Below are 21,303 nucleotides of genomic sequence, written 5' to 3' on the forward strand. Positions count from 1 at the left end.
CCCTTGCTCGGGGGTGTCTCAGACCAATGTCTGTCATGGGAGGAGGTACAAGTACCTCCTCGTCTCCTAGGACCAGCTGTCCCCAGGCCTAGCTCCATTCCCCGCCTCCACGGGGCTCGGAGGGAGAAGCTAGGCACCTTGTGCCGCCACAAACCCTGTCTACACTGAGCTCCTCAAAACTTTGAGGCCCAGTCCCTGGACCCATTATGTACCTCTGTAATCTTTTGACTACCGCCCACAGGATGGGTATGGGGTGCATAATAAATATATTAAACTAACTAAACACTGAGCTCCAAGAGTGTGACCTACAATCACCAGATATACATGACAAACCTGCGTCATGTACTAACTAGGCTTTACAATTAACTAATCAACCTTGTATTTTAGAGTGAATTACTATGGGTAGCCTTGTATTTTAGTTGGTATGTTTCTCGATTGCTGCCAAAATATTTATGTGATATATAGGCTAGTTTTGACTCCGTGTTTTTGAAATATTTCATAATGTACAAATGTATGCGTGTGTGAATAAATTATAATACACTGATAACTCTGCTTAATGACCCGTTTGTGGTGATCAAAATGTTAATTATTTCGTCCTAATGGTAAAAAAAATACCCTACATAATACATATTTATTTTTGTCACCCAAAAATGTGCATTTAAAGGTTTTCCGTTTTTTATGAAGTATATGTATATAGTATATAGGCCGAGGTTTATATCGATCAGTATATATACATCGAGAAATGTGTATCTCTCAACATATATACATTGAGAGGTGTATATCTCTCAGTATATATAAACCGAGAAGTGTATATTTCTCAGTATATATATATATATATATATATATATTATTTAGTCAGAGGTACACATAAGTGTAAATTACGTACGATAACCTCCCAAAAACGTCGAAGTGACTTATCTCCATTGGGGTCCTCGTATTTCCACTGCATATTTAGTTGAATAAGGTTAAACTTGCTTTATATGGTGGAGTGAGTATGTAGGCTTGAGGTAGGTATGACAGTATGTATACCAACCTATGTATCTAGCCACCTCAAGTAGGAATCTGGAGAAGAAAAACCATATAGCCACATGGACTAGTTTATTCAATTGCAAACACTTCTGATTCCAGGTTGTCCACCCCACGAGTTTCCGAAAGACGAGAAAAATATATGAATTTCAGGAGAGGCTAAACCCAGCCCACCACTGGGCCAGAAGGGGAGAGGAAGACGATGGGAGACATCTCTTGTGGTTCAGGGGAAGACCTGGGGAACTAACACAGCAGTGTGACTGTCACAGCTGGTAGCTAAGACGAGAGTGGTTGCTGGTAGTGGTAGTGGTGGTGATGGTGGTTGCTGGTAGTGGTAGTGGTGGTGATGGTGGTTGCTGGTAGTGGTAGTGGTGGTGGGTGTCGCATTTAACCCATGTATTCTTCTTCCTGACACTGTACAAGTCTCGCTGCTTCAGTCTGTAGGCATAGAGAGATAAAGCAAGTTAATCTAGGCACAGATACACATAAGTATAATTATTATACATAGTGTAAATTATATATTATTTCTATTGGTGTCCTTTACAGAGAGACTTTATGGGTGCTGATACCATTGGTATTAGTACCCAAGAACTATGGAAATAAATACACGAATGTGGGACTATGTTACGATATGCTTCACCCACTGTGATTTTAAAAGTGGTGGAGGGATAAGCCAGTGGAAGGCATCGGTCAGATGACCAGAAGCTTCACCCGTGGGTTATTATGTGTCTAAGACCCGTGTCAGGAAACATTTGTCCTGTGTCCTGACTAACATTATACCTACAGTGCTAGTCACGGCATTATGCCGGGGCGCTCACCCGGCATAATGCCGTGACTAGCACTGTACCTACCACCCACTACTGGGCTTTCTCAGCACCACCTGAGAGAGCTCCCAGGGTTTAAAACGTGTCTTGATTCCATATAGTGTGAGTTCTCTGGGGGCTCTTGCTTTCAAGATGGGGTACCTTGATGTTGTTGTAGGGCTCTTTATGCATGGAAATGGAGCGACCCTCCTCTTTCATATATCATATCTGATTGTATCCCTTTTCCCTGATACTGAATGACCCATTCGAGTTTAGCCCTCCCACGTAAATATAATAATAATAATAATAATAACGATAATAATAATAATAATAATTCTGTGATCATAATAATCAGGTTAAGACTAACTCCGTCCCCTGCACGGTGGCAAGGTCACCCTTGAAGGTCACCCTTGAAGGTCACCCTTGAAGGTCACCCTTGAAGGTCACCCTTGAAGGTCACCCTTGAAGGTCACCCTTGAAGGTCACCCTTGAAGGTCACCCTTGAAGGTCACCCTTGAAGGTCACCCTTGAAGGTCACCCTTGAAGGTCACCCTTGAAGGCCACCCTTGAAGGTCACCCTTGAAGGTCACCCTTGAAGGTCACCCTTGAAGGTCACCCTTGAAGGTCACCCTTGAAGGTCACCCTTGAAGGTCACCCTTGAAGGTCACCCTTGAAGGGTCCCTAAGCCTGCCCCTCACTCATCTTTACAAGTGCATAAGCCACACATTTAGTTTATATGGAAATGACTGTCCTCTGTTCTTTGTATATCATTAAATGAGATGTTTACGTCTTATTTTCAAACGAATCCAGTTATTCCTTAGTGAAGTCTTCGTCTGCTGAGATGTTTTCCACATTGTAGTTGTCTGTTCTGACTTAGTAAAAAGCAGATAGAGAGGGTCAGTATTAACTGGTAATTTGTAGTCTTGGCGAGAAGCAAGACTGGATCTGTGTGTGTGTGTGTGTGTGTGTGTGTGTGTGTGTGTGTGTGTGTTCTCACCTATATGTGGTTGCAGGGGTCGATTCACAGCTCCTGGCCCCGTCTCTACGCTGATCACTACCAGGTCTGTTCTCTCCCGCTCCAAAAACCTTATCATGTGTGTGTGTGTGTGTGCGTGTGTGTGTTAGTGTGTGTGTGTGTGTGTGCGTGTGTGTGTTAGTGTGTGTGTGTGTGTGTGTGTGTGTGTGTGTGTGTGTGTGTGTGTGTATGTGTGAGTGAGAGGAAGGAGAGAAAGAGAGAGAGAGAGAGAGAGAGAGAGAGAGAGAGAGAGAGAGAGAGAGAGAGAGAGAGAGAGAGAGAGAGAGAGAGAGAGAGAGAATTAATGAATATAATGGAGTTCTGCGATGGTCTTTGTTAAGTTAAGAAAATTCTTCATTGCTAGAGTGAGTGTGACGGGTGAGTGGCAGGAGTGAGTGACAGGAACATTGTTGTCCTCATCACAACAGCCCTGTAACTCACCCTGGTCCTCCTCAACTCCGTCCTCACCAACCCACTTTCTCTTCCAACAGCTGAAGGACCCAGGTTCGAATCCTCGACTGGTGGAAACGTTGGGCACCTGTTGGTGCCTGTTCACCTAGTAGTAAGTAGGTACCTGAGTGCTGGGCCACTGTTGTGGCTGGCATCCTGGGGAACTAAGGACTCCAATAGTGATCAATCAGACTTATCATAGTGGTACCTAAATAATGTTGGTAGAATTACCGACAATATGTTACGCAACAGGACACAAGTGCAACTAATGTGACATATTATTGTGGCAACGTTTTGATCTCCAGGAGCGAAACGTTGCCACGGTAAAATGTCACATTAGTTGAATATGTGTCTTTTTATCTAACATAGTTATACCTTAATAAGAAATAGTTTTCTATCTTACACTCGTGTCATATTTCCCATTTTCTAATCTCATTTTTACATGAAATGAAAAATAAGATTTCGTTCGGATTTTTAACCCCGGAGGGTTAACCACGCAGGATAACCCGAGAAAGTCAGTGCGTCGTCGAGACTGTCTAATTTCCACTGTGGTCCTCAGTCTTGTCCCCCAGGATGCGACCCACGCCAGTCGACTAACAACCAGGTACCTACTTACTTGTTAGGTTAACGGGACAATAGGTGTGAAGAAACACGCCCAGTGTTTCCACTGCTACCTGGGATCGAACCAAGGACACTGTGTGTGAGGCGAGTGCGTTGTCCACCAGCCTCCGCTGACACCTTTTCCTATCTAGGTAATTGGAGCTACTCTCCTGTTCCTCGAATTAAACCTGGGTGATTATTATTAGTCGCTAAATCGATAGGTAGCCCCCTCAGCTCACATACCGAGAGTCCGGGGATCGATACCCGGCACGGGTGAAACCTTATGCATATTTCCTTACACCTGCTGTCCTTGTTCACCTAGCAGTAAGTAGGTACCCGGGTGTTAGTCACCTTACACCTGCTGTCCCTGTTCACCTAGCAGTAAGTAGGTACCTGGGTGTTAGTCACCTTACACCTGCTGTCCCTGTTCACCTAGCAGTAAGTAGGTACCCGGATGTTAGTCACCTTACACCTGCTGTCCCTGTTCACCTAGCAGTAAGTGGGTACCCGGGTGTTAGTCACCTTACACCTGCTGTCCCTGTTCACCTAGCAGTAAGTGGGTACCCGGGTGTTTGTCACCTTACACCTGCTGTCCCTGTTCACCTAGCAGTAAGTAGGTACCTGGGTGTTAGTCACCTTACACCTGCTGTCCCTGTTCACCTAGCAGTAAGTAGGTACCTGGGTGTTAGTCACCTTACACCTGCTGTCCCTGTTCACCTAGCAGTAAGTAGGTACCCGGATGTTAGTCACCTTACACCTGCTGTCCCTGTTCACCTAGCAGTAAGTAGGTACCCGGGTGTTAGTCACCTTACACCTGCTGTCCCTGTTCACCTAGCAGTAAGTGGGTACCTGGGTGTTACCCGACTCGTGTGGGTTGCATCCTGGGGCAAGAATAAAGGACACAATTGAGATAACACAGACAGTCGAGGCGACAGTGATGCATTGGCTTTCTTGGGTTCTCCTGCGTGGGGCTAACATGATAACCCTGTTAACAGACCTCGTGATATCTGTTAACAGACCTCGTGATAGCTGTTAACAGACCTCGTGATAGCCCTGTTAACAAACCTCATGATAGCCCTGTTAACAGACCTCGTGATACCCCTGTTAACAGACCTCGTGATACCCCTGTTAACAGACATCGTGATAGCCCTGTTAACAGACCTCGTGATAGCCCTGTTAACAGACCTCGTGATAGCCCTGTTAACAGACCTCATGATAGCTCTGTTAACAGGCCTCGTGATACCCCTGTTAACAGACCTCGTGATAGCAATGTTAACAGACCTCGTGATAACCCTGTTAACAGACCTCACGATAACCCTATTAACTGACCCTAATAAGCCTGTAGATGTGCATGACGGCTGAGACGGGGATTGTGCCGCAGTTGTCGCTGGCTACGGCTGCGGGAGAGGATGAGTGGAGGATGGTCTGGTCAGGTCCCCCAGCCGCGGTACCGGTCCGTTTGCCCCAGCCTGGGGAGAAGTTGAGCTGGGCGGAGACGCAGGAGGAGGCCACCAGTACCACCAGCAGGAGGGCTACACTGCCGCGGACCTGCAACACAAAGGTTAACAAAGTTATACAAAGGATATCAAACGCAGAAGAATAATAACTTTGGTGATCAAAGGAAGTCGCCAGCAGGGTCAGGTAGCGAAGCTACCAGCAGGGTCAGGTAGCGAAGCTACCAGCAGGGTCAGGTAGCGAAGCTACCAGCAGGGTCAGGTAACGAAGCTACCAGCAGGGTCAGGTAGCAAAGCTACCAGCACGGTCAGGTAGCGAAGCTACCAGCAGGGACAGGTAGCGAAGCTACCAGCACGGTCAGGTAGCAAAGCTACCAGCAGGGTCAGGTAGCAAAGCTACCAGCAGGGTCAGGTAGCGAAGCTACCAGCAGGGTCAGGTAGCAAAGCTACCAGCAGGGTCAGGTAGCGAAGCTACCAGCAGGGTCAGGTACCGAAGCTACCAGCAGGGTCAGGTAGCGAAGCTACCAGCACGGTCAGGTAGCAAAGCTACCAGCACGGTCAGGTAACGAAGCTACCAGCATGGTCAGGTAACGAAGCTACCAGCACGGTCAGGTAACGAAGCTACCAGCACGGTCAGGTAACGAAGCTACCAGCACGGTCAGGTAACGAAGCTACCAGCACGGTCAGGTAACGAAGCTACCAGCACGGTCAGGTAACAAAGCTACCAGCACGGTCAGGTAACGAAGCTACCAACACGATCAGGTAACGAAGCTACCAGCAGGGTCAGGTAACGAAGCTACCAGCACGGTCAGGTAACGAAGCTACCAGCACGGTCAGGTAACGAAGCTACCAGCACGGTCAGGTAACAAAGCTATCAGCACGGTCAGGTAACGAAGCTACCAGCACGGTCAGGTAACAAAGCTACCAGCACGGTCAGGTAACGAAGCTACCAGCACGGTCAGGTAACAAAGCTACCAGCACGGTCAGGTAACAAAGCCATCAGTTGGAACCGAGGTCCTTCCGTTAGTACTCATCTCTACATGTGGTTGAAGGAGTTGATTCACAGTTCCTGGCGGTAAGTTTATTAAGATACAGGTACACATAAGTACAGCTACACAAATTCAGGTAACTACAGTTATCATACATAGTAACGAATGTGTAAATTACCTAGGATAACCCCCCCCCCCCCAAAAAAAAAAAAAAAAAAAAAAGAACGTCAGTGACATTTCCACTGAGTGCCACCACCTGAACAACAAGCCTTGTATGAAAATGAACAGCAGTGCATCTTATGGGCTCTCTGATCATTGCATATTTTGCAAATGCAATGAATGCAAATGCAGAATCTGTATTTAAATCTATGGGAATAAGTGCTATGCAATTTAAATTAGTTACCCGCAAATTATCGCTGTTTATCTCCGTTTTCTTTAATGTGCGTCTCATCAAGGAGTATCCTAATGCTAAATGAAGGGTTCTTGATCCAGGGAATTGGAGATGTCCTCCCCTTCCTCGGATCAAATCTGATTGTTCCCTCGCAGGCGTTATGTGACCCTAAAGGGTTTAGTGCTTCCTAATGAGCATGGTTAAACATTCAGAGCTACTGCCTGTGTACCGTACCTGAGGTACTAGGCATGGTTACTGCCATTGTGTCGTACCTGCGGTACGGTACACATGGCTACCGTCTGTGTACCGTACAGCAGGTACTAGTCATGGCTACTGCCTGTATACCGTACCTGAGGTACTAGGAATTACAAATGCTTATGTGCTGTATCTGAGGCACACAAGCATTAGTATCTATGTACCATAACCATACAAGAAGCTCCTGACTCCAGGTCTGTAGGCTCCAGCCTCTGATTCCAGGTCTTCTGAAAGCCCCCAGCTCCTGGTTCAAGATCTCCTGAAAGCCCCCAGCTCCTGGTTCCGGGTCTCCTGAAAGCCCCCAGCTCCTGGTTCCAGGTCTCCTGAAAGCCCCCAGTTCCTGGTTCCAGGTCTCCTGAAAGCCCCCAGTTCCTGGTTCCAGGTCTCCTGAAAGCCCCCAGTTCCTGGTTCCAGGTCTCCTGAGAGCCCCCAGCTCCTGGTTCCAGGTCTCCTGAAAGCCCCCAGTTCCTGGTTCCAGGTCTCCTGAAAGCCCCCAGTTCCTGGTTCCAAGTCTCCTGAAAGCCCCCAGTTCCTGGTTCCAAGTCTCCTGAAAACCCGCAGCTCCTGGTTCCAAGTCTCCTGAAAGCCCCCAGTTCCTGGTTCCAAGTCTCCTGAAAGCCCGCAGCTCCTGGTTCCAAGTCTCCTGAAAGCCCCCAGTTCCTGGTTCCAAGTCTCCTGAAAGCCCCCAGCTCCTGGTTCCAGGTCTCCTGAAAGCCCCCAGCTCCTGGTTCCAGGTCTCCTGAAAGCCCCCAGTTCCTGGTTCCAAGTCTCCTGAAAGCCCCCAGCTCCTGGTTCCAGGTCTCCTGAAAGCCCCCAGTTCCTGGTTCCAGGTCTCCTGAAAGCCCCCAGTTCCTGGTTCCAAGTCTCCTGAAAGCCCCCAGTTCCTGGTTCCAAGTCTCCTGAAAGCCCGCAGCTCCTGGTTCCGGGTATCCTACAGGCTGTAGCTCCTGGTTCCAAGTACTGTCAGAGCCCCAGCCAGCTCCGTACCTTCCTCCAGGTCATTATTAACTCACTCAGTGCTGCCAGTTTCCCGCTTTGATGTCGCACATCTTAACAAACAATGTTTACCATCTCATTAACTTCGTTAACAACTTTGTTCTCGTTACCCGTTCACTTACTATGGTCTCGTTACTTCCCGTTAAGTTGCCAACGCATCAAAGTAAGCCTTTTAGTAGGCTAATGGTATATAATGCCTCTGTTAACCTAATTTGTAATTTTTTGCCTTTCAGTTATAATTTGAAACTAATTGACAATCTATTTACACTGAGAGGCGTTTATCTTTCAGTGTATTTACACTGAGAAGTGCGTGGCTATATATATATACTGTGAAGTGCGTATCTAAGTCTATGTATACTGAGATGCGTATTTCTCTCAGATGATGTACACTAGGAATACACATTTACAAAGTAAATATTCTAAGTCGGAGCGAAATGTCGTGGTAAGCTCCTCTCTTCTATGTCCGGGTTATTTGTGTGTTGTTCCAGAGTATTGTGCCTCTTCTTTAGACCGGGAAATGTGTATCTAAGTATATATCCACTAAGATATGTCTATCTTTCGGTGTATATACATTCAGACGTGTGTATTTAAGCCTATACACACAGAGAGGTGTGTGTTTCACTCAGTGTATATTCACTGGTGGTGAATGGATGACAAGCCGCCTTAAAATGACCCTCTCGTAGCCGACAGGCTCTCTCTCTCTCTCTCTCTCTCTCTCTCTCTCTCTCTCTCTCTCTCTCTCTCTCTCTCTCTCTCTAACTCTCACTCTCTCTCTCCCAAACTAACCAACCATCATGTGACGAGGCCACCGTCACCAAGACGTGACGTGTGTGTGGGTGTGTTACTTGCCGTCAAAACATAATTGAAACAGCATCAAAGGTTGCCACAGACCCATTGATATTCCAGTGTGTCTGAGCGTCGGTACTCACCCACGTCCTCTCGTGCCACTGTCACTCACTCTGACGTACTCTATTCCGTTTCCTTTTAAGCCTACTGTGAATGAGCCAAGAATGAGCTGTTAAGAATGAGCCAAGAATGAGCTGTGTTAAGAATGAGTATTTTTGAAAAGTGATTGGTTATCCAGTGGCTGAGAACGGTTTCTTTAGGTCTAGAAACCTGACGACTATTTAGTGACTTTTTGAAACCGGCTCAAAGGCAGGCAAAAAAAAAAAAAATAACTTATGGACTGATTATAGTATACCTTCAAGGTATATACGGTTGTGTATGTATATACATAGGTATACACACAGAGGTGTATATACATATGTATATACTTTTGAGTGTATATACAGAGATATATGCATCTCTGGGTGTATATACACAGATATATATACCTCTCAGTGTATATACAGAAATATACACATCTCTGAGTGTATATACAGAAATATACACATCTCTGAGTGTATATACAGAAATATACACATCTCTGAGTGTATATACAGAAATATACACATCTCTGAGTGTATATACAGAGATAAATACACATCTGAGTGTATATACAGAAATATAAACTTTCCTAATATTTATTCTGGTTCATGATTTAATTCTTTATTAACTGTCATTGTTTATTGTATTAGTTTTGTCTAAAGTTTTATTTTATGCTTTATTTTGGGTACAATAAATAGTTAGTGGAAAAAATATTGTTTTATTGGGTATTGTATTGTGATGTAGTGATATCTGAGCTGTTGTTGACGTGGTTTATGTACGGTGGATCGAGCCTTCACTGTTGTTTGTACTGTGTGATCCACACTGGTTTATGTACGGTGGATCGAGCCTCCACTGTTGTTTGTACTGTGTGATCCACACTGGTTTATGTACGGTGGATCGAGCCTTCACTGTTGTTTGTACTGTGTGATCCACACTGGTTTATGTACGGTGGATCGAGCCTCCACTGTTGTTTGTACTGTGTGATCAACACTGGTTTATGTACGGTGGATCGAGCCTTCACTGTTGTTTGTACTGTGTGATCCACACTGGTTTATGTACGGTGGATCGAGCCTTCACTGTTGTTTGTACTGTGTGATCCACACTGGTTTAGTGCACAGTGAATCAAGCCTCCGCTACACTTCTCACTATGCTGTGTCCTTGATCCAAGGAACTGGAACTATCACGCACTTGGACGACACCAGACTTCTCATTTTCCAGAAGCTTAACTTAGGGAGTCAGTTAAGCTCACACTCCAACAGCACGTCAAACCCTAACAACCACTTTCCTCCATTCACTCCTCGGAAACACGCTCACACAAGCCTGCTGGATGTCCAAGCCACTAAAACTCAAAACCTCCTTTACCCCCCCTCCCTCCAGCTTTCCCTTGGGACGACCCCTACCCCTACCTCTCTCCACTACAGATTTATACGCCCTCCAAGTCCTTCTATTTTCCTCAATCGTCTCTAAATGTCCAGAACACATCAACAAACCCACCTCAGTCTATCTGCCGTCTACTCTGAAAATAGTTAGAAAAAACTAATTTTAATCTAAATTCTCTATAGATAAATTAAGTTAGAGTCGAGTTACTAAGCAACAGCCTCCCAGGTCATATAAATAATATTAATATTTATTCTGATATTTTAACTATCATCAATATATATGTTAAAATATGTAGTGGATAACGATATATTCTAGATCGACAATCACTGTTACCAAAATATTTTACCAGAGTGCTGGAAAATATTGTATCATAAAACGTCTTATACCACAAAGTAGTTTTTATTTTAATATATATATTGAAGATTGTAAGTGAAGCGTTGTAGTAGAGTTACTTAACACAGGTACAGGAGCTGTGACTTAATTTGAAGACTGTCTGTGATGTTCAATAACCAACATCATCTATGTAACCATCTTAACTACTTGTATCTTATATATATATATGTATGTCTATATATATATATGTATATATATATATATATATATATATATATATATATATATATATATATATATACTAGGGGATTACTGAATACAATTGTTAAATCTTATTAGGTGCTGGAGGCAGGAGCTTCACACGTGTGTGTGTGTGTGTGTGTGTGTGTGTGTGTGTGTGTGTGTGTGTGTGTGTGTGTGTGTGTGTGTGTGTGTGTGTGTGTGTATGTGTGTGTGTGTGTGTGTGTGTGTGTGTGTGTGTATGTGTGTGTGTATGTGTGTGTGTGTGTCCGCGCTGTTCCTCCACCTACACACCCACACCAACTGCTCTGTAACCCCCTACATATTTATCGCTTCCCCGTGAATATATTATAAAGCTCGTGACGCAGCCTCACCCTCCATTAAGTCTCTACAACCATCAACTTCAGTAATAACGACCCATTTTTTTCACTTCCCTCATCGACCTAATAACGAAGACGTGGAACCTTGTCAGCTTATTGGTGGTGAGACAGAGGTCACGCTGAAGAGTCAGTGACAGGAGACAGCATCTCCCGTCCACTGGTAGTGAACCTGTCTAGCAGAACACACTGGTAGTGAACCTGTCTAGCAGAACACACTGGTAGTGAACCTGTCTGGCAGGACACACTGGTAGTGAACCTGTCTGGCAGAACACACTGGTAGTGAACCTGTCTGGCAGGACACACTGGTAGTGAACCTGTCTGGCAGAACACACTGGTAGTGAACCTGTCTAGCAGGACACACTGGTAGTGAACCTGTCTGGCAGGACACACTGGTAGTGAACCTGTCTAGCAGAACACACTGGTAGTGAACCTGTCTGGCAGAACACACTGGTAGTGAACCTGTCTGGCAGGACACACTGGTAGTGAACCTGTCTGGCAGGACACACTGGTAGTGTACCTGTCTAGCAGGACACACTGGTAGTGAACCTGTCTGGCAGAACACACTGGTAGTGAACCTGTCTGGCAGGACACACTGGTAGTGAACCTGTCTGGCAGGACACACTGGTAGTGTACCTGTCTAGCAGGACACACTGGTAGTGAACCTGTCTGGCAGGACACACTGGTAGTGAACCTGTCTGGCAGGACACACTGGTAGTGAACCTGTCTGGCAGAACACACTGGTAGTGAACCTGTCTAGCAGGACACACTGGTAGTGAACCTGTCTAGCAGGACACACTGGTAGTGAACCTGTCTGGCAGGACACACTGGTAGTAAACCTGTCTAGCAGAACACACTGGTAGTGAACCTGTCCGGCAGGACACACTGGTAGTGAACCTGTCTGGCAGGACACACTGGTAGTGAACCTGTCTGGCAGAACACACTGGTAGTGAACCTGTCTAGCAGGACACACTGGTAGTGAACCTGTCTAGCAGGACACACTGGTAGTGAACCTGTCTAGCAGGACACACTGGTAGTGAACCTGTCTGGTAGGACACACTGGTAGTGAACCTGTCTAGCAGGACACACTGGTAGTGAACCTGTCTAGCAGGACACACTGGTAGTGAACCTGTCTGGCAGGACACACTGGTAGTGAACCTGTCTAGCAGAACACACTGGTAGTGAACCTGTCTGGCAGGACACACTGGTAGTGAACCTGTCTAGCAGGACACACTGGTAGTGAACCTGTCTAGCAGAACACACTGGTAGTGAACCTGTCTGGCAGGACACACTGGTAGTGAACCTGTCTAGCAGGACACACTGGTAGTGAACCTGTCTAGCAGAACACACTGGTAGTGAACCTGTCTGGCAGGACACACTGGTAGTGAACCTGTCTAGCAGGACACACTGGTAGTGAACCTGTCTAGCAGGACACACTGATGGTGAACCTGTCTAGCAGGACACACTGGTAGTGGACCTGTCTAGCAGAACACACTGGTAGTAAACCTGTCTAGCAGAACACACTGGTAGTGAACCTGTCTAGCAGGACACACTGGTAGTGAACCTGTCTGGCAGGACACACTGGTAGTAAACCTGTCTAGCAGAACACACTGGTAGTGAACCTGTCTAGCAGGACACACTGGTAGTGAACCTGTCTGGCAGGACACACTGGTAGTGAACCTGTCTAGCACGACACACTGGTAGTGAACCTGTCTAGCAGGACACACTGATGGTGAACCTGTCTAGCAGGACACACTGGTAGTGGACCTGTCTGGCAGGACATACTGTTAGTGAACCTGTCTAGCAGGACACACTGATAGTGAACCTGTCTGGCAGGACATACTGTTAGTGAACCTGTCTAGCAGGACACACTGGTAGTGGACCTGTCTAGCAGGACACACTGGTAGTAAACCTGTCTAGCAGGACACACTGGTAGTGGACCTGTCTAGCAGGACACACTGGTAGTGAACCTGTCTAGCAGGACACACTGGTAGTGAACCTGTCTAGCAGGACACACTGGTAGTGAACCTGTCTAGCAGGACACACTGGTAGTGGACCTGTCTAGCAGGACACACTGGTAGTGGACCTGTCTAGCAGGACACACTGGTAGTGGACCTGTCTAGCAGGACACACTGGTAGTGAACCTGTCTAGCAGGACACACTGGTAGTGGACCTGTCTAGCAGGACACACTGGTAGTGGACCTGTCTAGCAGGACACTGGTAGTGGACCTGTCTAGCAGGACACACTGGTAGTGGACCTGTCTAGCAGGACACACTGGTAGTGAACCTGTCTAGCAGAACACACTGGTAGTGAACCTGTCTAGCAGGACACACTGGTAGTGAACCTGTCTAGCAGGACACACTGGTAGTGGACCTGTCTAGCAGGACACACTGGTAGTGGACCTGTCTAGCAGGACACACTGGTAGTGGACCTGTCTAGCAGGACACACTGGTAGTGAACCTGTCTGGCAGGACATACTGTTAGTTGACCTGTCTAGCAGGACACATTGATAGTGGACCTGTCTAGCAGGACACACTGATAGTGGACCTGTCTAGCAGGACACACTCATAGTGGACCTGTCTAGCAGGACACATTGATAGTGAACCTGTCTAGCAGGACACACTCATAGTGGTCCTGTCTAGCAGGACACATTGATAGTGGACCTGTCTAGCAGGACCTGGTAACCTGTCTAGCAGGACACACTGGTAGTGAACCTGTCTAGCAGGACACACTGGTAGTGGACCTGTCTAGCAGGACACACTGGTAGTGAACCTGTCTAGCAGGACACACTGGTAGTGGACCTGTCTAGCAGGACACACTGGTAGTAAACCTGTCTAGCAGGACACACTGGTAGTGGACCTGTCTAGCAGGACACACTGGTAGTGTACCTGTCTAGCAGGACACACTGGTAGTAAACCTGTCTAGCAGGACACACTGGTAGTGGACCTGTCTAGCAGGACACACTGGTAGTAAACCTGTCTAGCAGGACACACTGGTAGTGTACCTGTCTAGCAGGACACATTGGTAGTGAACCTGTCTAGCAGAACACACTGGTAGTGGACCTGTCTAGCAGGACACACTGGTAGTGAACCTGTCTGGCAGGACACACTGGTAGTAAACCTGTCTAGCAGGACACACTGGTAGTGAACCTGTCTAGCAGGACACACTGGTAGTGAACCTGTCTAGCAGAACACACTGGTAGTGAACCTGTATAGCAGGACACACTGGTAGTGAACCTGTCTAGCAGGACACACTGGTAGTGAACCTGTATAGCAGGACACACTGGTAGTGAACCTGTCTAGCAGAACACACTGGTAGTGAACCTGTCTAGCAGGACACACTGGTAGTAAACCTGTCCAGCAGGACACACTGGTAGTGAACCTGTCTAGCAGGACACACTGGTAGTGGACCTGTCTAGCAGGACACACTGGTAGTGAACCTGTCTAGCAGGACACACTGGTAGTGAACCTGTCTAGCAGGACACACTGGTAGTAAACCTGTCTAGCAGGACACACTGATAGTGAACCTGTCTAGCAGAACACACTGGTAGTGAACCTGTATAGCAGGACACACTGGTAGTGAACCTGTCTAGCAGGACACACTGGTAGTGAACCTGTCTAGCAGGACACACTGGTAGTGGACCTGTCTAGCAGGACACACTGGTAGTGAACCTGTCTAGCAGGACACACTGGTAGTGAACCTGTCTTGCAGGACACACTGGTAGTGAACCTGTCTAGCAGGACACACTGGTAGTGAACCTGTCTAGCAGAACACACTGGTAGTGAACCTGTATAGCAGGACACACTGGTAGTGAACCTGTCTAGCAGGACACACTGGTAGTGAACCTGTCTAGCAGGACACACTGGTAGTAAACCTGTCTAGCAGGACACACTGGTAGTGAACCTGTCTAGCAGGACACACTGGTAGTGAACCTGTCTAGCAGAACACACTGGTAGTGGACCTGTCTAGCAGGACACACTGGTAGTGGACCTGTCTGGCAGGACACACTGGTAGTGGACCTGTCTGGCAGGACATACTGTTAGTGAACCTGTCTAGCAGGACACACTGGTAGTGGACCTGTCTAGCAGGACACACTGGTAGTGAACCTGTCTAGCAGGACACACTGATAGTGGACCTGTCTAGCAGGACACATTGATAGTGGACCTGTCTAGCAGGACACACTCATAGTGGACCTGTCTAACAGTACACACTGATAGTGAACCTGTTTGGCAGGACACACTGTTAATGGACCTGTCTGGCAGGACACACTGGTATTGAGTCTGTCTAGCAGGATACACTGATAGTGAACCTGTGTAGCAGGACACGCTGATAGTGAACCTGTCTGGCAGGACACACTGGTAGTGAACCTGTCTAGCAGGACACACTGGTAGTGAACCTGTCTAGCAGAACACACTGGTAGTGGACCTGTCTAGCAGGACACACTGGTAGTGGACCTGTCTGGCAGGACACACTGGTAGTGGACCTGTCTGGCAGGACATACTGTTAGTGAACCTGTCTAGCAGGACACACTGGTAGTGGACCTGTCTAGCAGGACACACTGGTAGTAAACCTGTCTAGCAGGACACACTGGTAGTGAACCTGTCTAGCAGGACACACTGGTAGTGGACCTGTCTAGCAGGACACACTGGTAGTGGACCTGTCTGGCAGGACATACTGTTAGTGAACCTGTCTAGCAGGACACACTGGTAGTGGACCTGTCTAGCAGGACACACTGGTAGTAAACCTGTCTAGCAGGACACACTGGTAGTGAACCTGTCTAGCAGGACACACTGGTAGTGGACCTGTCTAGCAGGACACACTGGTAGTGGACCTGTCTGGCAGGACACACTGGTAGTGAACCTGTCTAGCAGGACACACTGGTAGTGGACCTGTCTAGCAGGACACACTGGTAGTAAACCTGTCTAGCAGGACACACTGGTAGTAAACCTGTCTAGCAGGACACACTGGTAGTAAACCTGTCTAGCAGGACACACTGGTAGTAAACCTGTCTAGCAGGACACACTGGTAGTGAACCTGTCTGGCAGGACACACTGATAGTAAACCTGTCTAGCAGGACACACTGGTAGTAAACCTGTCTAGCAGGACACACTGGTAGTGAACCTGTCTGGCAGGACACACTGGTAGTAAACCTGTCTAGCAGGACACACTGGTAGTAAACCTGTCTAGCAGGACACACTGGTAGTGAACCTGTCTAGCAGGACACACTGGTAGTGAACCTGTCTAGCAGGACACACTGGTAGTAAACCTGTCTAGCAGGACACACTGGTAGTGAACCTGTCTAGCAGAACACACTAGTAGTGAACCTGTCTAGCAGGGCACACTGGTAGTGAACCTGTCTGGCAGGACACACTGGTAGTGAACCTGTCTGGCAGGACACACTGGTAGTGAACCTGTCTGGCAGGACACACTGGTAGTGAACCTGTCTGGCAGGACACACTGGTAGTGAACCTGTCTGGCAGGACACACTGGTAGTGAACCTGTCTAGCAGAACACACTGGTAGTGAACCTGTCTAGCAGGGCACACTGGTAGTGAACCTGTCTGGCAGGACACACTGGTAGTGAACCTGTCTAGCAGAACACACTAGTAGTGAACCTGTCTAGCAGGGCACACTGGTTGTGAACCTGTCTGGCAGGACACACTGGTAGTGAACCTGTCTAGCAGAACACACTAGTAGTGAACCTGTCTAGCAGGGCACACTGGTAGTGAACCTGTCTGGCAGGACACACTGGTAGTGAACCTGTCTAGCAGAACACACTAGTAGTGAACCTGTCTAGCAGGGCACACTGGTAGTGAACCTGTCTGGCAGGACACACTGGTAGTGAACCTGTCTGGCAGGACACACTGGTAGTGAACCTGTCTGGCAGGAAACACTGGTAGTGAACCTGTCTAGCAGGACACACTGGTAGTGAACCTGTCTGGCAGGACACACTGGTAGTGAACCTGTAACTCTCGCACATTTAATAACGAGAGGTAAGGTGGAGCAAGTCATTACGACTCCCTCCTCTGTGTTGACTCAGGAAGGTGACAGCTGGAACGCACGTTGTTGTTGTGATGCACAGCCTGCTAGGTGTGTGTGAGACACATTCCTTGGTGCCTGGTGTGTGTCTATTTGTGTGTGTGAGAGTGTATTCTCTGCACCCATAAAAGGCCGCAATACACTCACCCAAGTGACTGCGTCCACTGTCTTCATACATGTGTATTGCTGGTATGTTGCCTCCTGGGGTATACTTCGAGTTGGTTAAGTCACGTCTGTAATTATCAGAGTGTCTCCACCACCTTTCATCCACCACCCACCATCCACCACCCACCACTCACCACCCACCACCCACCACCCACCATCCACCACCCACCACCCACCACCCACCACCCACCATCCACCACCCACCACCCACCACCCACCACCCACCATCCACCACCCACCACTCACCACCCACCAACCACCACCCACCACCCACCACCCACCACCCACCACCCACCACCCACCACCCACTAATAATCTACGCCTGAATGACCCTCTTATTGAGTTTGCATAGTTAAAAGTTTATCGCGTGTTTGGTGAAGTATTAGAAGCCCCCGTGTGTGTGTGTGTGTGTGTGTGTGTGTGTGTGTGTGTGTGTGTGTGTGTGTGTGTGTACTCACCTAGTTGTACTCACTTAGTTGAGGTTGCAGGGGTCGAGTCCAAGCTCCTGGCCCCGCCTCTTCACTGGTCGCTACTAGGTCACTCTCCCTGAAACATGAGCTTTATCGTACCTCTGCTTAAAGCTATGTATGGATCCTGCCTCCAGTACATCGCTTCCCAAACTATTCCACTTCCTGACTACTCTGTGGCTGAAGAAATACTTCCTAACATCCCTTTGATTCATCTGTGTCTTCAGCTTCCAACTGTGTCCCCTTGTTACTGTGTCCAATCTCTGGAACATCCTGTCTTTGTTCACCTTGTCAATTCCTCTCAGTATTTTGTAAGTCGTTATCATGTCCCCCCTATCTCTCCTGTCCTCCAGTGTCGTCAGGTTGATTTCCCTTAACCTCTCATCATAGGACATACCTCTTAACTCTGGGACTAGTCTTGTTGCAAACCTTTGCACTTTCTCTAGTTTCTTCACGTGCTTGGCTAGGTGTGGGTTCCAAACTGGTGCCGCATACTCCAATATGGGCCTAACGTACACGGTGTACAGGGTCCTGAACGATTCCTTATTAAGATGTCGGAATGCTGTTCTGAGGTTTGCTAGGCGCCCATATGCTGCAGCAGTTATTTGGTTGATGTGCGCTTCAGGAGATGTGCCTGGTGTTATACTCACCCCAAGATCTTTTTCCTTGAGTGATGTTTGTAGTCTCTGGCCCCCTAGACTGTACTCCGTCTGCGGTCTTCTTTGCCCTTCCCCAATCCTCATGACTTTGCACTTGGTGGGATTGAACTCCAGGAGCCAGTTGCTGGACCAGGTCTGCAGCCTATCCAGATCCTTTTGTAGTTCTGCCTGGTCTTCGATCGACTGAACTCTTCTCATCAACTTCACGTCATCTGCAAACAGGGACACCTCGGAGTTTATTCCTTCCGTCATGTCGTTCACAAATACCAGAAACAGCACTGGTCCTAGGACTGACCCCTGTGGGACCCCGCTGGTCACAGGTGCCCACTCTGACACCTCACCACGTACCATTACTCGCTGCTGTCTTCCTGACAAGTATTCCCTGATCCATTGCAGTGCCTTCCCTGTTATCCCTGCTTGGTCCTCCAGTTTTTGCACTAATCTCTTGTGTGGTACTGTGTCAAACGCCTTCTTGCAGTCCAAGAAAATGCAATCCACCCACCTTTGTCTCTCTTGTCTTACTGCTGTCACCATGTCATATAACTCCAGTAGGTTTGTGACACAGGATTTCCCGTCTCTGAAACCATGTTGGCTGCTGGTGATGAGATCATTCCTTTCTAGATGTTCCACCACTCTTCTCCTGATAATCTTCTCCATGACTTTGCATACTGTACATGTCAGTGACACTGGTCTGTAGTTTAGTGCTTCATGTCTGTCTCCTTTTTTAAAGATTGGGACTACATTTGCTGTCTTCCATGCCTCAGGCAATCTCCCTGTTTCGGTAGATGTATTGAATATTGTTGTTAGGAGTACACATAGCGCCTCTGCTCCCTCTCTCAGGACCCATGGAGAGATGTTATCTGGCCCCATTGCCTTTGAGGTATCTAGCTCACTCAGAAGCCTCTTCACTTCTTCCTCGGTTGTGTGTACTGTGTCCAGCACATGGTGGTGTACCCCACCTCTCCGTCTTTCTGGAGCCCCTTCTGTCTCCTCTGTGAACACTTCTTTGAATCTCTTGTTGAGTTCCTCACATACTTCACGGTCATTTCTTGTTGTCTCTCCTCCTTCCTTCCTTAGCCTGATTACCTGGTCCTTAACGGTTGTTTTCTTCCTGATGTGGCTGTATAACAGCTTCGGGTCAGATTTGGCTTTTGCTGCTATGTCGTTTTCATATTGACGTTGGGCCTCCCTTCTTATATGTGCATATTCGTTTCTGGCTCTACGACTGCTCTCCTTATTCTCCTGGGTCCTTTGCCTTCTATATTTCTTCCATTCCCTAGCACACTTGGTTTTTGCCTCCTTGCATCTTTGGGTGAACCATGGGCTCATCCTGGCTTTTTCATTATTCCTTGTGTGTGTGTGTGTGTGTGAGAGAGAGAGAGAGAGAGAGAGAGAGAGAGAGAGAGAGAGAGAGAGAGAGAGAGCGAGAGAGAGAGAAAGCAACATCATTCTTCCCATTGTTAGTTACAACAACTCGGGAAATCTTCGTTGAAGCGCGTCACCTTAGACTTAGAGGCTTATCCTCGCCTCTTTCTCCTTCTTAAGCGAAACTCTCCTCGACATAATTTCGGTCTCTGCTGGAACATCATCATTTTTCTCAGTAGTACCAGTACCAGTTACCAGTAGTGTCAGTAGTAATGACTCATACACCGACCGTTACTGATCCTCTGCTCCTGCGTGAATCACTCACTGTTATTCATTGTTACAGCTGACCTAGCATGATTTGTATCTAGCTCATCCCCTAAGCATTCGTGAGTCAGTTCAAGTGAGATGTTAGGATACACGGCAGGTCAGGCGAGGTGCTCCCCATATATTTCATCCAACATACGTACTTAACATCCTACATGAGTGTTCATTGCCCAATCCACGTTTCGAACCCCCATACGACAATTATGCTGTGAATTGATGATGGTCCAGGATGGACCGAGATCTCACATAAAGTCTCCTCACCTCAGTGTCGTCGTCCAGGTTCAGAAAGAAATAATAATACCATTGAAATGGTATTCTGGTGAAAGTATTCATGATAGTCGGACTGGTGCGAGGGGCGACGTTTCAGGCAGCAGCGTTCCAGAGGTGGGAGTCACGGGCGGCAGGCTACAAAGGCTCCTTTGATTTGTTCTCTGGTTTCACCTTTGCTCTGGGTAGATAAATTGGGTAGTGGATCATTCTGAGGAACGGTCAACCGGAGCCTCATTACTGCCAGACTTGTCTTGTTACTAACGGGCGTCAGGTGGATACCACCATCTTGGAACGCAGCTGGTGTATCTGACCGGCAGCTAGCTGGCTTCCACGGGACATAAGAGTGACCATCTCAGAGTCTATCCTTCACGTCTCACGAAATCGTTTAAACGCAATTAAAAAAAAAATCACCTGTATCAGTGGCAAGTAAGTTTTAGGTCGCACTTGCCGTGGGTTATAAGTCCTCCACTCTCACTCCGTTTTTTTTTTTCTGTCGTTTTACTGCGATAGGAGAAGGAATGGATTATTCTTACAGTATTAAACGTAATCTTTGACTGGAAAATCCGCTGGTGTAAAGTTTTTCCTCCAGCACTGTGAACAGACCTGAATGTGTCTGGTGAGGTGAGACCTGAGCTAACAGGATCAAGGAAGACCAGGTTCATTCTGTCCTCTGGGTTCGTCCCGATCGCCGGGTTCGTTTTGTCCTCCGGATTCGTTACGCCCTTCGGGTTCATTACGTACTCTGGGTTCGTTATGTCCTCCGGGTTCGTTACATCCT

At 47.6% G+C, this 21,303-nt stretch overlaps 1 protein-coding gene across 2 annotated transcripts in view; it reads right to left on the reverse strand.

The window, feature by feature from the left end:
* Positions 1–1,083: 1,083 nt before the first annotated feature.
* Akh (Adipokinetic hormone) overlaps positions 1,084–21,303 on the reverse strand; it is a 37,923-nt gene continuing 17,703 nt past the window's right edge. The window contains exons 2-4 of one of the 2 annotated variants that reach the window (XR_011392819.1): positions 5,224–5,442; positions 1,345–1,464; positions 1,084–1,313 (exon numbers count right to left, since the gene is read on the reverse strand). Coding sequence is in view for 1 of the 2 variants with exons in the window: in XM_053785670.2 (XP_053641645.2) it covers positions 1,414–1,464; positions 5,224–5,442 (270 nt within the window). In the remaining variant the exon portion in view is untranslated. Of the gene's footprint in view, positions 1,465–5,223; positions 5,443–21,303 lie in introns of both variants that reach the window. The other variant, XM_053785670.2, reaches the window with a different exon arrangement.

Source organism: Cherax quadricarinatus, chromosome 35, assembly GCF_038502225.1.
Source record: "Cherax quadricarinatus isolate ZL_2023a chromosome 35, ASM3850222v1, whole genome shotgun sequence".
Classification (NCBI taxonomy): Eukaryota; Metazoa; Arthropoda; class Malacostraca; order Decapoda; family Parastacidae; genus Cherax; species Cherax quadricarinatus.